The sequence below is a fragment of the Penaeus monodon genome, chromosome 17 (assembly GCF_015228065.2).
Source record: "Penaeus monodon isolate SGIC_2016 chromosome 17, NSTDA_Pmon_1, whole genome shotgun sequence".
Taxonomy (NCBI): domain Eukaryota; kingdom Metazoa; phylum Arthropoda; class Malacostraca; order Decapoda; family Penaeidae; genus Penaeus; species Penaeus monodon.
Window position 1 is genome coordinate 38,087,811 of NC_051402.1, and position 17,500 is coordinate 38,105,310.

Below are 17,500 nucleotides of genomic sequence, written 5' to 3' on the forward strand. Positions count from 1 at the left end.
GGTTGTCGCAGCAACCGCAAAGGCAGCCGCAGCAGCAACAGTAGTAGTAGAGATAGTTGTAGTTGTAGTAGTAGAGGTAGTGGTGGTAGAAGTGGTAGAAGTAGTAGTAGTAGTAGAGGTAGTAGTAGTAGCAGTAGTAGTAGTAGTAGTAGTGGTAGTTGTTGTTGTGGTTGTGTTAATTGTAGCAGTAGTAAAAATTGTTATAACAGTAGTAGCGCAAGTGGTAGCAGTAGTAATTATAATAGTTGTAGTATCAGTAGTGATATTATTAGTATTAGTAGGAGTTCTAATAGTCATGGTAGTAGAAATATTAACTGTACTGAAATTACTATTGTTATTGTTATAGCATTTTTTTTTCTATCTTATTAAATAAAAATATGAATCTCTCTCCCTCCTTCCTTCTTAACACCCTCCCTCCACTCCTTCCCTCCCTCCCTCCCTCCCTTCCCTCCCTTCCTTCCCTCCCTCCCTCCCTTCCTTCCTTCCTTCCTCCCTTCCTTCCTTCCTCCCTCCCTCCCTCCCTTCCTCCCTCCCTTCCCTTCCTCCCTACCCTCCCTCCCTTCCTTCCTTCCCTCCCTCCCTCCCTTCCCTTCCCTTCCCCTTCCTTCCCTCCCTCCCTTCCCTCCCTCCCTTCCTTCCCTCCTCGCCGACTCTAACAAGGAGCCGGGACGCGACCAAAGAAGCGGTTCGTTCCGCCTCGCAAATGGCACGGGAAAGCCTTATCATGGGGCCTTCAGCCTCGTTCTTCCTCCTCCTCCGTCTTGAGACCCCGGCCGTCAGGGTACTCTGAGGCCTGTCAAGTCGAACCATTTCGCGCCTAATTGGACCATAATTCCCGGGGTTTTGTTGTCGAAATGGTAGAAGACGGCGATAATGTTTTCTGAGTCTTAGCAGGAGGTCGGGAGACGCGGAGAGGGGGAGGGAGAGGATGCGGCGTAACGAAGGTGGAAGGAAGACGCGTTTTCCCGAGGATGAGGTGAAAGGAAGGAGGGTTAAGGGTGGATGCGGCGGAGGGTGACGGGTGAACTCGCTGGGTGACGGGTGAACTCGCTGGGTGACGGGTGAAAGAGGGGGAAACATTCGTCCCTGCCATGCTGTTTGAGATCCTCACCCTGTCAACCCTTCGACTATTCCCCTCAATTCTCTTCGCCTCTCACCACTTTTCCCCTCTCCCCACCTCTCCCTTCCTCTTTCTCTTCACCCTTCGCCCCTCTCCCCTCTTCCCCTCTTCCCTCATCCCCTCCTTCCTTCACTCTCCACCCTTTGCCCCTCTCCCCTCATCCTCTCCCCCTCTCCATTCCCCTCTTCCCTCAGTGGTTCTTTATCAAGCTTGTTACGTCGACCCTAACGCCGTCAGGGCCTATCAAGGCAGAAACTGTCACGTTTAAATGACATTTTCGAATACCAGAAACATACTTGGGTCTTTGAACTTATATCTCTCCCCCTTTTTTATGTGCACGCTTGTTTGTCTGTGTGTGTGTGTGTGTGTGTGCGTGTGTGTGTGTGTGTGTGTGTGTGTGTGTGTGTGTGTGTGTGTGTGTGTGTGTGTGTGTGTATGCGTGTGTGTATGCGTGCGTGTTTTTGCGTATGCGAGCGCGTTTAAGTTTTGTGTTTGTGTATGTACATGTGTGCATGCGTGTATGCATGAGAGAACGTACACAAGTGTGTCCGTGTATGCACCCTTTTTCTCCTTCTTCTCACTCCTTCTATCCCCATCATCCCCCCTATCCCCCTCCCTCGCCACAGCATCCCAACAAGGCTCGTGGATCGAATCGGGTGATGAATCCGGCCGTTAATAATAAACCCGAATTATGGTGATTAACTGTCATGCGCTTCAGGGTGGGGTGGGGGGGGGAGGTAAAAGGGGAGGGGAGAAGGAAAAGGGAGGAGGGGGAGAAGAGAAGGAAAAGGAGGGAGGAGGGAAAAGAGAGAGGTAGGGGGAGAGGGAGGAAGGAATAGAAGGGGAGGGGGAGAAACAGGGGAAAAGTGGAAGAGGAGATAGAGGAGGAGGAGGAGAAGAGAGGGAAAAGGGGTAATGAGACAGAAGGGGAGGAAGAGAGGGGAAAAGAAGCAGAGAGAAGGGTGGGAGTGTGGGGGGGGGGTAGTATACCTTATACTCTAAGCTTACAAATTAGACTCGATTGCATGATCGTGTGTGCATGAACATCGTGGGTATTTCAGTCATGCAAACGATTCTGACCTTTCCGTTGAACATTCATTCTGATAATTGCAAAGGAGACGGAAAGATGGAAAGAGAGATAAATAGATAAAATGGGATGCATGAATTAAAAGACAGATGGAAAGATATAAAAGGGAGATGTCTAGAAGGAGGGAGGGAGGGAGGGAGGGAGGGAGGGAAGAAGGGAAGGAAGGAAAGAACTGAGGGAGGAGAAAGAAAAAGAGAAGAGAAAGAGAAGGAGAGAGAGAGAGAGAGAGAGAGAGAGAGAGAGAGAGAGAGAGAGAGAGAGAGAGAGAGAGAGAGAGAGATGAGGAGAAATTAATGAGAGAAGGTTATAACTTATTTCGTCTCTGTGAGCTGTTATCTCAGCGAAGAGTAATTGTAATTAGGTTATCATATCGAGGCAATAAACTAATTTTCCTTTCGTGATAAATCTAGTTTGCAGCTCTGGACAGCCACCTCTCCCCCCCCCTCTTCGCCCTCTCTCCCTCCTCCCTCTCCACCTTACCCTCTCCCCCTATCTTTTTATCTCTCTCTCTCTCTCTCTCTTCTCGTATTCATAAAATAGGAGAAACGAGGAAATAACTAAAACAAAAGAACGATTGAATAATTCCTCCCCTTTTTCCATATTCCTAATTTTCATTCATTATTCAACCCCCCCCCCAAAAAAAAATCGAAAGGAATGACAAGGCATTAAAATCCTTTCCCAAAAAAAATATTCACAAAAATCTATCCTCTCTTTCCATAAACACGAATTTCCCCTCGAAAAGCTCTCCCCTCTGACGCTTGGATGTGACGACAGTTGAGGGCAGCCGCAGAGGAGGAGGAGGGGAAGGGGAAGAAGGAGGGGAAGGGGGGAAGGGGAAGGGGAGGGGGAGGGGAAAGGGAAGACGAGGGGAAGTGGAGGGAGAGGGGAAGGGGAAGAAGGGGGAGGGGAAGAGGAGGGGGAGGGGAAGGGGAAGAGGAGGGGGAAGGGAAGGGAAAGACGAGGGGAACGGGAGAAGGAGGGGAAGAGGAGGGGGGAGGGGAAGAAGGAGTGAGGGAAACCAGGAGGGGAAACAGGAGGAGGTAGAAAAGAAGGAGGAGGAGGAGGAGGAGGAGGAAAAGGGGAAGAAAAATAGGAGGAGGATGGAAGGAGAAGAGGAACAAAAAGGAAGGAAGAAGAAAGAAGAAGGAAGGAGGAGGGAGGAGCCGTGGTGCGTCTACGATGACGTCACGACTGACATACGCTGGACGAGAACGCGACGAGACACTGAGTTACGAGAGCAATTACGAGGCGTAGTGAAATATATCTCTCATGTTGTGCCTCTTCCCCTCCCTCTTCCCCTCCCTCTTCCCCTCCCTCTTCCCTCCGTCTCCCCTCTTCGTCTCTTCGTTTTTCATACCCTCTTTTTCCCCTCTTCGCTAGTCAGCACCAACACACTCTTGGCTATCGTCAGCTACCAAGGGGAAAGCGAAAGGGGAAGAGAGAGACGAGAAGGGATAAAAGACGAACAGGAAATTATGATAAAAGGAGAAAAGATGGTTTTAATAATACACAAACAATAACAGCACAAGAAATGGAATTTAGAGAGAGAGAAAAAAAAAACGAAAATGTGGTGAAGAGTAAGTAAAAAGTAAAAATTAATAACAGGGAAATAGCGAGAGTGCTAATAATCCGTCTTTCAAAAGGATGATAAAACCAACGTGATGATGAGTCCAATCACAAAAGGCCGAAGTAATTAATCATAATGTATGCACGGTCACTCCCCCCCCCCACCCCTCCCCCATCTCCCGTTTCCACGTTTTTCTCTCTCTATCTCTCTGTCTGTCTGTCTGTCTCTGTCTGTCTTAGTCTCTCAGTTTCTTTCATTCTCTCTCTTTCTCTCATTCTCTCTCTTTCTCTCATTCTCTCTCTCTGTCTCTCTCTCTTTCTCTGTCTCTCTTCTCTCTCTCTCTCTCTCTCTCTCTCTCTCTCTCTCTCTCTCTCTCTCTCTCTCTCGCTCTCTCTCTCTCTCTCATTACGTCCGCCGTTTCGTTCTCTCTCTGTGGCCTCCAAAACCCTGACATCCCGGCCATAATATAATAAGCTGTACGGTTCATTTAATAGCCTGAATAAATAATACCAGGTGGCATAATTCGCTGAGTTATGTCAGCAGGGTAATTACAGCACATAACAACATTAATCATCGCGCCAAACAACACACATCAGCCGGGCGGTCTGCAAGTTAGCTCCCCCTGCCCCAGCCCCCGCACCTTTTCCCCTATATAATCCTTTCCCTCCCTCTCTCCCTCCCTCTCTCCCTCCCTCCCTCTCTCCCTCTGGCAGGTGAGGCTGGAGGGCGGGAGGGGCGGGGTGGGTGGGTGGAGGGGGAGGGTTGCTTTCGTATCATTAATGAGGAGGAAAAATGAAGGGTGGTAAATATGAGAGAAAGATGGAAAATGGTGAGAATGTTGGAAAAGATGTAGAGAGATAATCAGGGATAAGAAAGAATTGCATAAGATCAGCGTAATTAATAACCGAAAATATAATAGAGAAAAAGGGAAAAAATCGACAGCTACAGTAGAAAATGCTCATCCAAATATCTTCCCGAAGAAGCCGACGAGGCGCACCTGCAGGCGCCGACGGAGCTCCGGGGGAGACTCAGCCGCCGGCGTCGCGTCACCGCCTCATCCTTTCCCGTAGCGACACAGTAGCGCGAGCGTGTGGTATAACGCAAGCACGTAGCGGAAAATAAGTTACATTACAAAGAATTCACACTCATTAAAATCCCATCGCGATAAATAATAGCGCGGCGGGAACCCGACCCCGACTCCGCGCACCACGACAGCGGCGACATTCCGCTCGCAACGCGTTCCTCATCTCGCACGTCGCCGGGGATTTCACGGACCTTTCTTTATAGGCTTTATAGGCAGACACTTATCATGTTTATGGTTAATTACTTATGACGGGATTACGTACATCCGTGCGCGCATCTGGATGTGCATTTTTTTCCCCTCTCTCTCTCTCTCCTGACTTCATCATCTCCGAACCGCTAATGGACACGCAGTGAAATGCAACGTTGATGGAGCGAGATGTTTTAATCTTCACCCTCATTATTTCCTCCTCCTCTTCCTCCCTCCTTCTTCATCCTCCTCAGGCCCCTACTCTCATTATGAGATCGTCCGCTAATACTCATTACTGTCATCCCTTATCATTAACAATTGGCGAGGAGATAAAAAAGAAAACGGAAAAAGAAAACGAAATCACTCGAGGGACCTTGCGCTTCCCGCTGCGTCTTTGACAGGATCGGAGGAACTGCTTCCGGCAGGAGGGGATCCTCGGCAAATCAGCTGATCCGGAATTTCGTCAAGGGAGGAAGGAGGAGGATCTATTTACACGGAATATATGTATAGACAGATAGAGTAGGCATATGTCTAAAGCTAATCTCTATCATACTCCGCGAACTGTAGGTAGCAATGAATCATACCATTTTTTTAAGAAAGGACAATTGTTTAATTGTTAAATAAACAAATAAATAAAAATAAAATAATAGCACTAAAACATCAGAACAGAATTAAAAATAAACCTGCATCCTAAGCTCGCCAGACAAACAAACAAACAGTCATCAAAGCAAAACGCCACGAGAGAGCGCGAGACAGAAACCCAAAAGACAAACAATTTCTCCTATTTAAAATAATCGCTCGCCCTTGCACGGAGAGACACGATAATGTGCGCGCTCCTAATTAGACGCAGCCGCAGATTATTTGCTGGGAAATGAAGCCAAGAGAACGGGGTGTCAGAGAGGTAAAATTGCGCCCGCGTGTTGTGGGAGTGACCGATATAGTGCGGGCGGGCGGAGGCGACAACCATGCAGCTCGCGATGACACTGAGGCATATTCTGACACGCCCACTGATCCCCTCCCCCCCCTGGCCCTTCCTCCTCCCTAAGGCTAACCCTAACCCGCCCTAAAACCTTAGCCATCTCGCCCTTTTCTCCTCGGCTGTCTTCCCTACCCTGCCGGAGCCCTTGTCAAACCCCTCTGCCTGAGCCCTGTTTCACTCCCCTCCCCCCTCCCTCTGTCACCCTATTCTCCTACCCCCCCCCCCGTCCCCTCCCTTTATCGGAATACCCTGCGCCATGCAAACTTCAAATTCCTCTTGCTTTCTGTCTTGGCACTTGCCCAGTGGCACTCCCCCGCCCCCTCCTTCCATCTCCCACTGGCACCGCGCACACTACCAGCGCCTCTCGTAAAGAAATGGAACACGAAAACAAACAAATAAACACTTAAGGCACGTGGGAAGTGTGATGATTTGTCATAATTTTTTTTTTCTTTTTCTCTTATTTCATATTTTTCTTTATCCTTTCGTGAATATAAGATACAGATATATAAATGTGAGATACTGGAAGATATTTGAGCAGAATTTTATCTTTCAACCAGATACAGAAACAAGTAGCTACTATATCTCAGTAAAGAATTATATTAACCAAACTGCAAAAAAAAATCCTATCAATAACAAAAAAAAAAGTAAAGTAAAACAAATAAACAAGCATCCGTTTTATATTCGTTAACCTTACCATCAAAACGCACATACACCAATGTGCGAATAAACAAGTATTTAAAGAGACGTTCGAACGGGGTTTCGGATCATCGGTTCGAACGAGCTTCAACTCCTTCCGAAGCGAAGCGGGGGTTGGGGGGGAGAGAGAGGAAGAGGAGGAGGAGGAGGAAGAAGAGTGATCTGGTGGGGGGGGGGGAGAAGAAAAAGAAGGAGGGGTAAAAAAGAAAAACACAAAAAAATGACAGCGTGATAGAGCAATCGAGCTTCTCCACAAAGAGAACCAGCAGGGACACGATAAAGAAATTTCACGCTTGTTCCTGTGACTGGTTGGGGGAGGTGGTGGGGGGGGAAGACGAAAGGGAGGAGAGAGGTGGCTGGGGAGAAGGGAGAGGAAGAGAGGGAGGAAGGAAAGAGGGAGAAGGGAGGGAGGAAGAGATGATAAGTGGATGGGAATGGAATGAAGAGAAGGGAGAAGGAATAAACAGTGAGAGAAGGAGCGGAGATGAGGATGACGAGGGGAGACAGAGGAGGGGAGAAGGAGGGAGGATGGAGTAAAAGGTGGAGGGAGGAGGGAGTGGGGAGTAATCGGAGGGAGGGGAGGAGGGGGGGTTAAACGGAGGGGAAAGGGATTTCACGCCAGCAGGAATCGCCACAGGAACCACACCGGCTTCCTCCTCGCCCCGGCAGGACGTGCGGCAGGGGGGAGGGGGGAGGGGGGGAGATGATGGAGAGCGTGGGTTTAGTCGGGTTGTTGATACGCTGCAGGGGACGCGGCAGGGGGCGTGGGGGGGGGGCAGGGGGTTCGGGAAGTGGGGTTGCAAGAGGGGCGTGGGTGGAGGGTCTAAGGTGGAGTGCAGTTGGGGCTTCTGTGGAGTGAAGGCTCAAGTGGAATCGGGTGGAAGGGATAGGTGGAGTAGGCGGAGGATGGAATAAGGGAAGGAAGGGGGAAATTGGAGTAATAGCAGCAGGAGATGGAAGAAGACGGATGCTGCTACTGTTTAGGATAATGATGGCGATCGAGTGCGAATGTGGGATACCGACTCTTCAATCTTTTTAGCATTATTATTTTTTTTCCTTTTCTTTACAAATAAAATAAGAGCATTCGTTCTCTCGCGTGATTCCCGGACAGTCAGAACCGGATTTATGTTCGCCTTTGATGTTGTGACAGTCACGCTGCGGGAGGAAGAGACCTGTTGAAATTGCGGTTTCCTCTTTCGACATTTTATTCAGATTCTCTTTCCTCCTTTCCTTCCCTTTTTCGATGGTTGTCAATCTCCAATGACGTAGATATAATGGAGTTGGAAACCTTCTTTTCCCCGAAACGTTTAGTTCTTATATCTATTCCTCTCCCTTTTTTTCGGTCACCGAAAAAGAAACAGAGTATAAATTCAGAAACCTTCCTTTTTCTCCCAATGGTTTTCGATCCCACTTGCCGAACTAACCGGTGGAGTTCGAATCCCTTTGCTTGGCTGGGTTGCGGCTCCCTGTCAGAGTGAGAGGTCGTGGCAGCGTGTAAGGGTGTCGTAGTAGGTGTGAGAATCAATACCAGGGCGAGAAGTGGACAGGCAACAGAGTGTCCTGTGGGTAGAGAGTGGCTGCTCTTTGATCATGGCGTACACCACCATATATCCTTCGCACTCGCACTCGCAGGGGCTATTACCGCCCTGTTACACTGTGATGGCCATTATCTCTCACGCCAACGCACGTACGCACAGCCACACCACACCTTTGCTTTCCATCTGAAAATTTTAACTTTTCTTATGTATTTTTTTTCTTTTTTCTTTCTTTTTTTATATAAAATCTAGTTTTATTCTCTCGGATCCCTCTCCCCTTGCGCACACAATAAACGTTAAAAGGAATTTGGAACGATTTCGATATCAAATATTCCCGGAGGAAATGGGTGCTCGCTTCGTTGCCTTTGATTGATGGAGTGGCGTTGATGGAACACACGCACCAACGGCGGAGTGAGGGAGAAGGCCGCCTCGCGTGATGGAGGAGGTGGCGTGCGGCGGAGTGGGTGACGCAGGGCAGTTGGCGGGGCCGGGCACGGGGTCCTGCGCCCGCTGTTTGTGGACGCCCGTCTCGCTGGTGCCCTGGGGAATCGTTTCCACTGTGCTCCCCCTTTCTCTCTCTCAGTATGTGTCTCTCTCTCTCTCTCTCTCTCTCTCTCTCTCTCTCTCTCTCTCTCTCTATATATATATATATATATATATATATATATATATATAATATATATATATATATATATATGTCTATGTGTGTGTGTGTGTGTATAATATATATATTTATATATATTTATATGTATGTATTTATAATAAATAATAATAAATAAAATATATAATATATATATATATATATATATATATACATATATATATACACATACATATTATATATACATATATATATATATATATATATATATATATATATATATATATATATATATATATATATATAATACCCATACACATTAACACACACACACACACGTACACGCATATATTCAATTTAAGCCATGTTTACCTCTTGTTATTTGCTGGAAGAGACGTAGCAGGAGAGGGAAGCTGTCTGCTTAAGATCTTTCCTTTATCTTGTCCATTATGAGATTAAGATCGGGGAAGTGTCAGGTTTCTTTTCTCCTTGTTTTGTTACAGCTTCTCTCTCTCTCTCTCTCTCTCTCTCTCTCTCTCTCTCTCTCTCTCTCTCTCTCTCGTATCTCTCTCTCTCTCTCTCTCTCTCTCTCTCTCTATTTCGTCTCTCTCCTTCTTCCTCCTGCTCTCTCTTTTCGATAATTACATCCGCGAACAAGGACGGCACACGCCCAACGTACGCCCGCGCCCTCACCGACGCCAAATTCCCAGCCCACCCAAAGGGCAACACGGGATAAAATAACACAACACCCCATAACAACAACCGCGAGACAAGTCGAAAGTCGGTCGATGATAACAGGGTGTCCTCAGGGATGCCCGGCCGAAGCAGCCAATTTGGTACAGCAAACACCCATTAAGCCGCCCGCGCCCTTGGGATAACCCGAATCCAAGTAAATAAAATGGGTGTTTAGAGGCGGCGTTCGGATTACGGGCACTTGGTCCTTTGTCGTCGCTCGGGTCTCGTTCTCTGGGCGTTGGGACAGGTCAGGTGTTATGTCATTTTTGGTCCTTTTAATATATTTATCTGTTTAATATTTTTTCCCTGGTGATATAAGAGGATCTTTGGTGAATATTATATCTATATCAACATGTATCAACCCGGATAACACATAGATTAAACGTACGCACGCCCACGCACACAATCACACACACTCATTCAGACGTCTGTTCATCAAAGCTGAAACTTCCGGACACAATAACCGTTAACGAAACAGTATCGCTTCGATGTTCCGAAACGGCATCCGAATCCACGGCCGCTGACGAAACCGCAGAGGAAAAGCTTCCGAACTTCCGACCGGTACTCGTCCCTTCACGCAAGAGCTCCCTTCCCGGTAACCCAGGTCGAGCCAGGTCATCACGGACCGGTAAGAGAGGCGAGGGGAATGTACTGCGACGTGTGGGTGGTCGCGGAGGGTAAGTATAGACGCCCGCGCGCGCGCGTGTGTGTGTGTGTGTGTGTGTGTGTGTGTGTGTGTGTGTGTGTGTGTGTGTGTGTGTGTGTGTGTGTGTGTGTGTGTGTGTGTGTGTGTGTGTGCATATAGTTGTAAATGTACGCGTGTGTACGTATTCAGGTTGTCCCGCATGACAAACGGCTTATCAAAACAGCGCTCACCCGCCTTGACGACTCAAAGATGGAACTAAAGGTTTTATTGATTTGAAAGGCACCACGACAGCCATTAAGACTTGCGCCCAACAAAAATCTTGGCCCAAGTGTCATTAAGAGCAAGGTCGCCAGAGCCTGTTGTCATCAACTCTGACGAGGAAGGGGAAGAGGGAGGAGGGAGGGGGCGAGAAGGGTGGAAGAGGTAGGGAAGGGAAGAAGGAGGGAGGGGGTTAAAAGAGAGAGGGGAGGGGGGTTGAAAGAGAGGGGGGAGGGGTGAAGCTCCTTGTCATTAAGAGCACTGTTGATAATTAATGTGTTCAAGTCCCTTGTCAGTCACACGTCATTTTCGAATGGCCACTTCATTTTGCATCTCGTAGTCTGAACCGCGCAAAAAACTGGGAGTGATTTTTGGAGTCTCTATTTTAGAATTCATTGAACTAGCTATCTGTCTACTGTTGGTGCATCTTTCTCAATCTCACGCTGTATCTATCTGTTTATCTACCTATCTAAAAATCTGCATGTCTCTATCACCATCTCTATCTATCCATCTTTTCCCTTCCACTCTCTTTTCTTCCATCCCCTTTCTCTCTTTCTCTTTCCCCTCTCTTTCCCTCCACCCCTGTTCTCTCTTCCTCCTTCTCCTCCCTCCCCTTCCCCTTACACGCCAGAGCTGTGGCCTCAAAGCATCAGTTACGTCGCCGTGTCGCCTCCGAGCCTGGTTCCGGCGGTGAAATATGGCCTCAATTTTCCGCCTATGATTCACGACAGAGACAGCGCTGGTGGTGGTGACGGCCGCGTAAGAGGGAGGCCGTCATAGCGAGGTGGTCCCTCCCGCTGACAGGCCGCCCTCTAGGCACGCCCGCGAAGGGAAATTGTCAACAATTATAGAAAGCACTGAATATAGTCTCCTGTCGCGAAGTTCGGGCGTGGGTGTGGGAATGCGTGTCCTTATTCTTGTTTTCGAAATGGGTGTTCTTGACAGATGCTTGTTTGGGGAGAAATATTGGGGGTTTGTTTGTTTTTTCCTAAAGTTTCGGTGATTGTTTTAAGCAAATGAGCGACGGGAGAAAGAGAAGAGGAAGAAAGCGAGGAAGAAGACAAAGAACAAAAAACAAGAACAAGAAGAGGACGAAGAAAAAAAAAAACGAACAAGACGAAAAACAAGAAGGAAATCCACGAAAGGGAAGAAAAGAGAGAGAGAGAAAAAGAGAAAAGAAAAAAAAATACAAGCAAACGCAAAAACGAAAATACTCACATGTCCCTGTTTGTCCATCTCGTTGTTAGTGAGCTTGACTTTCTCAAAGGAGACGATCTGCTTCTTGAGTTGGTCGCCGGTGTAGGGGGAGTCCGGGTGGGCGTAGAGGCGGTAGGGGGGAGGGGGGTCGGCCTTGCCAGCGACCAGCCACGAGGAGCGGTGGTAGGCGTATCTGCGGGAGGAAGTTGTTAGATCAGAATAAATAATATCTTTGCCTGGTTTAAGCTTGTTCCGTCAGTCGTGTGTGTGTGTGTGTGTGTGTGTGTCGTATGGATATATATACATATGCATATATATATATATATATATATATATATATATATATATATATATATATATATATATACACACACAAACACTATATTTATACATATATAAAAATATTATATATTATAAAAAAAACACAACCAATTATACAAGTATAATGACAGTATTGAATAAATGAAAAAAAAAACAAACACGCAGCAAAATGACGCAAGAGCACGACGTCGGAACTCACCTGTAGCGCTTATTGTCCACCGGCACGATGTCCAGCAAAACGGCGTATCTTTGCTCTGATTTGAGTCCTGTGAAGGATACGCGAACGGTGGGGAACATCCGCCTGTTGGGGAAGAGGAGAAGGCGATTAGATAAAGGAGGGAATCGAGGAAGGGTAAGATTGTTTTTTTTTTATATATAAAAGATGGGTGGTTTTTTTAGGGGCTGTATTTGTAAAGGATAAGGGGGGGGGGAGTATTAATGAAAAAAAAAAAATTCTGAGGAAAATAGGGTCCTTAACCCTGCTTGCCCCCCCCCCCTTTTAAAAAAAAGGAAAAATCTTCCACTTCCGTTGCCCCCCCTCCCCCCACACACACTTCCCTTAATCTCCACCCCAAAAAAAGGAAAAGAAAAGAAAGAGAGAGAGAGAGAAAAAAAAAACTTAATACCCATGGGCGACCCCGAGCAGCGTGTCGAAGCGGGCAAGTGTCGCGCAGCCGGTGTATGCAAATTGGGTCCTGGAGCGGAACTCCTGATTTTCGAGGGGGCGGCGGAAGGCACAGGACGCCAGAAGGGGGGGGGGAGGAGGAGGAAATGTCGAGGGGAAAAAACAGGGGGAAAAAAGTAAACAAGTGAGCATTTGCTGAAGACTCTTGAGACGGTCCGCTTTTTTAGAATTTGGTTTTAAGTGTTTTTTTGTTTTTTTCGTTGAACTATTTGCGTGTTTGCGTTTCTTATGTTGAAAACTATTTATTTGGCTTCAAACTCGATGCGAGAGAGATTTACCGACAGGCTGCTCCAGGCATGCCGGTAAACTAACCGAAGATAATGAGTTTTAAACCGCTTTACATCGTTTTTTTTCTTTTCTTTTTCTTTTTATCCCGTTTTCTTTTTCCCTTGAAAGAAACCTTAAGAATTTACGGCTTCGGGGTGCGCTACTCCCCCCCCCCCTCCCTCCCGTTACAACAACGCCTCTACCGTGAACTGTTTACACTTTTGCGGCTTCGAAGTGGAATTCCTCACTCCCCTCGCCCCCCTCAACACTCCCCTCACTCCCCTTCCCCCTCCTCTCCCATCTCCCTCATTCCCCCCCTTATCCCATCTCCCTCATCGCCCTCTCTCCTATCTCCCTCATCGCCCTCTCTCCTATCTCCCTCATTCCCCCCTTATCCCATCTCCCTCATCTCCCCCCCTCTCTCCTCCCCGAACCTTCTTTAGCTCCTTAGATTTAGCAGCGGAAGTGACCAAGCCAATCACGTGCTAACAGACAGATGGTTGGCTCGCACGCCCGAGGCGCCCGGCCCTCTCCGCCCCCTTTTTTTGTTCGTGAAGGATGTGAAGGAAGAAGAAAAAAAAAAAGACGATCGGGAACTGTGAAGGACGGAGAGAAGAAAAAAAAATCTCATACCAATGATTGTTTTTTAGCCGATTTTTTAAAAATCATTTCTAATTTTCAAAAAGATAAATAAGATAAAATATAGAAGAGAGATAATTCCAAAATCCCGATTTTAATTGCCCTTCGTTCTTCCTCTTTCTCTTTTCTTTTTTTCTTTTTTCATTTGGCTTTCCCGCTCCCCGCAAAACGTGCCGAGAAGGCGGGAAAAATTCGCGCGCACAAATACTCCCCGGCGAGCGCTCGTTAAGGGTATTTTACGGTCGCCTCCAACACGATCTGAAGCATTCCTCTTGGCCGGCGGAGGGTGTAGCATGATGCCTCCGAACGCTTGAAGAACATACACCCGGAGAGGGAGAGGGAGAGGGAGGGGGAGAGAAAGAGGGAGAGGGAGAGAGAATAAGAGAGGGAGAGGGAGAGAGAGAGAGAATAAGAGAGGGCGAGGGGGAGAGAGAGAGAATAAGAGAGGGCGAGAGAGAGAGAGAGAGAGAATAAGAGAGGGCGAGAGAGAGAGAAAGGGAGGGAGGGAAGGAGGGTAGAGACAGAGAAAGAAAAAAAGAAAGAAAGAAAAAAGTAGAGAGAGGGAGAGGAATCAAAGTAAATATAAGCGAGCGGAAAAAAGGAGCCAAGGCAGAAAAGTGAAAAATGGCGAATCGCACCCGAGAAAAAAGGACAGTTCGAAGATACGAATTGCGGGGAAGAAAGACGAGTGACGTTGAAATGGAGAGGAGAATACGAGGAAAGATGAATCCTCCGCCACAGAAGAAAAAATGGCGAAAAATATGAAATGAATAGCTTCCAAAACACTGAATTAATAACCACATGCGGGTAAAGACATGGAAGTAATTATGAGCGAATAGCTTCGTTAAACTTCAAACTAATCAAGATTGTCAGTCACAACCTACTGGCGAAGGAGGGCTTCTCTCTCTCTCTCTCTCTCTCTCTCTCTCTCTCTCTCTCTCTCTCTCTCTCTCTCTCTCTCTCTCTCTCTCTCTCTCATTTCCCCCTTTTTATAATTCCTCTCTTTAATACATTTCCCCTTTTAAGTCATCTTCTCTCTCTCTCTCTCTCTCTTTCTCTCTCTTCCCTTTTTTAATACAAATATATCCCCAGTTTATTATTATCTATCCTCCCTCCTCTACTTTTTTCTTTTCTCTTTTTTACTTCATAAAATGACAAAGAGGGGAAGAAGTGAGATCGAAAGAGATAGTTTACTCAAGGCATCAAGAAACGTCACTTTGAATTAGAGACAAAAAGACAGGCACTCCCCCCTCCCCCTCCCCCCCTTCCACTGGCCCTCCTCTCTCTCTCTCTTCGCTATCCACACACACACACACACACACACACACACAACACACACACACACACACACACAACACACACAACACTCACACTCAACTCAAAGAAATAAAGAAACACACACATACATCACAAACATATACACAAACAAACACACACACACACACAAAACACACACAAACCTAAACAAACAAGCAACACACAAAACACACACAAAACACAAACCTAAACAAACAAGCAACACACACACACTCGGCCCAAGCATCATTGCAGATGAAAGGCACTGCAACAAAAAGAAGACGGCGGGAGGGAGGCGAGACACAGGTGGACGAGACAGGAGACATCATTAGGGCGATGTCAAGAAAATTGAAGAGATGCACATGGAAGGAAATCAAGAAAGCGTGAGAAAATGAGGAAGCGGAAGTATGAGACAGTTGAAAGCAAATCAAGTGAGGCTGTTGAGAGAATGAGGAGGGGAGAGGGAGGATGTTGCAAGTATGAATGAACGAGAGAGAAAGAGAGGGAGAGGGAGAGAGAAAGAAAGAGAGAGGGGGAGAGAGAGGGAAAGGGAGAGAGAGGGAGAGGGAGAAGAGAGAGAGAGAGAGAGAGAGGAGAGAGGAGAGAGAGAGGAGAGAAAGAGAGAGAGAGAGAGAGAGAGAGAGAGAGGGAGAGGGAGAGAGAGAGAGAGGAAAAGAAATAAATACGAAGAAAAAAAAACACTTTAAAAAATAAATAACGACCCAAGCTTTCTTCCCCCAAAGTCACACAAGAGAGAAAGAAAGAACAAGAAGAAGATGGAGGAGGAGGAGAAAGAGGAGGAGACGGGAAGGGGGAGGCTGGGAGAGGGGGGAAAGGGGGAGGGAGGGGGAGCACTAACTCAACAAAGGCCTGACAGCAAAAACGTTTCAGCCAACGATCCACGAAGGCGCTTTTGTGGCATAATTAAACACATTACCTCCCGCCTCCTGGGGTAAACTGCAGGTACTAACTGTTTGGACAAGCGACTTTGTTTATTTTGCCGCTCCTAAGTGCGTGTATAAACTACAGTTAGTGGGAGAAATATCGAATGAGTGGAGTGAACGACAGGTTGCGAGAGACTGATAGGATGAGAAGGATGGACCGGAGGGAGGGAAATGGAATTCAAGAAGAAAACAAAAGGCACGACGATTGTTTTTCTGGCCGAAGACGAGGCGCACGAACCCCCCCACCCCCCACTCTCGTCTCCAAAACAGCGAGCGACGTCGAGATGAACAGTGCCTGTGTTTTGACCCACTCCTTGACCTCTTCTGGGTCCGGCACTGAGGCGGCCCCCGGAGTCGTGCCGTCCTGCCCCTCGCAATGGGCTCCAATCCTGCCCACGACGCTGTTCGTGACAGCGTGGAACTGAGAGGGTTCACAGTGAAGTCGTGGTTTTTCACTTTCAATAATAACGCCTCTTTACCACCCACAAATGTCGGACAGATGAGACTGCAACGCCCACCAGTTTGTCAAATCATAAAAAGTCTCGAATAAGATCTTGCATAAACAGCTGAACTTATCAAGCCGTTCAGAAGCGGCGAGGGAGGCGTATCCGAGCGGCGTTCCTCCCCTTTCGGTGGAATATGACCCTTAAGTCGCCCCGTATGAAGGGCGAGAATGAGCGCGTCCTCCGGCAGTGTAGCAGGACGGCCCCGCTTGCGTGGAATTGGTAGCGTTGACGAGCTGCTATTGATGGGATTTCTAATTTTGATTTTAATGCCGTGCCCGCGCCGATGATCACGGCCCGAGTCCATTAAATATGCTCGACTTTAGCGGGTTTCCTCGCTACTCTGAGCGCTACTCGCTACGTCAACTCGTCCTCATCTCGTGTGACTCTATTCGCCGAGTTAATATAACCCGTGGATTCCCTTCATTACATTACCCGGGGAACTAGAGCGGCCGACGCTAATGCGAGCGCAGTAACGTACATTGTTTCGATGATCCGGTAATATGAACGGATTTGCCTGCGATGAACACACACACGGGCACACGTACACACCCGGGCATCCACGCATGTGCGTTTACACATACACACACATATATACACACATATACATACACACACGAGACTAAATTGGCTTAATAGGATTTGCAGCAAGGATATGAACACACTGCTATTCAAAATCAGCTCGTAAAACACGGAAAGTAAATTGCAGTGAAAACTACTTGTCTCTCAATAGATCAAAGTGAAGTGGCGGAGAGATGAACATCGCAACGCGCGGTTAAAAATAAAATAGGGAGACGTCGACGGGAAGAGAAGAGGGAGAGAGAGAGAGATGAGAAGATAGGGAGGGAAAATGATGGGAAACGCCGAGAGGAAAATTCAGCTGCCGGAACAACAGAGGAAAAGAAAAAGAATATGAATCGCGGTTTAAACTTTCTTACAGTAAAGAGAGGACAGCGTCTTATATTTTTAAACGTCCATATTCCCTTAATAAATGGATGAAAGTCTAACGATAGCGCATCCAGAATATTTAACATGAAATTTCGGTGCGCCAAAGACAGAGGGCAAGATATAGGAAGAAAATAGAAAGGGGGGTAGGGGTTCTGGATGGGGGAGGAGAGATGTTACAGAACCGACCTATGAACAAGTGGGAATGA

General features: G+C 47.3%; 1 protein-coding gene across 1 annotated transcript in view; it reads right to left on the reverse strand.

The window, feature by feature from the left end:
- LOC119583727 (T-box transcription factor TBX20-like) overlaps positions 1-17,500 on the reverse strand; it is a 94,264-nt gene that overhangs the window by 16,701 nt on the left and 60,063 nt on the right. Inside the window, exons 3-4 of the mRNA XM_037932380.1 lie at positions 12,212-12,313; positions 11,713-11,884 (exon numbers count right to left, since the gene is read on the reverse strand). Of these exons, the coding sequence (XP_037788308.1) occupies positions 11,713-11,884; positions 12,212-12,313 (274 nt within the window). The remainder of the gene's footprint in view (positions 1-11,712; positions 11,885-12,211; positions 12,314-17,500) is intronic.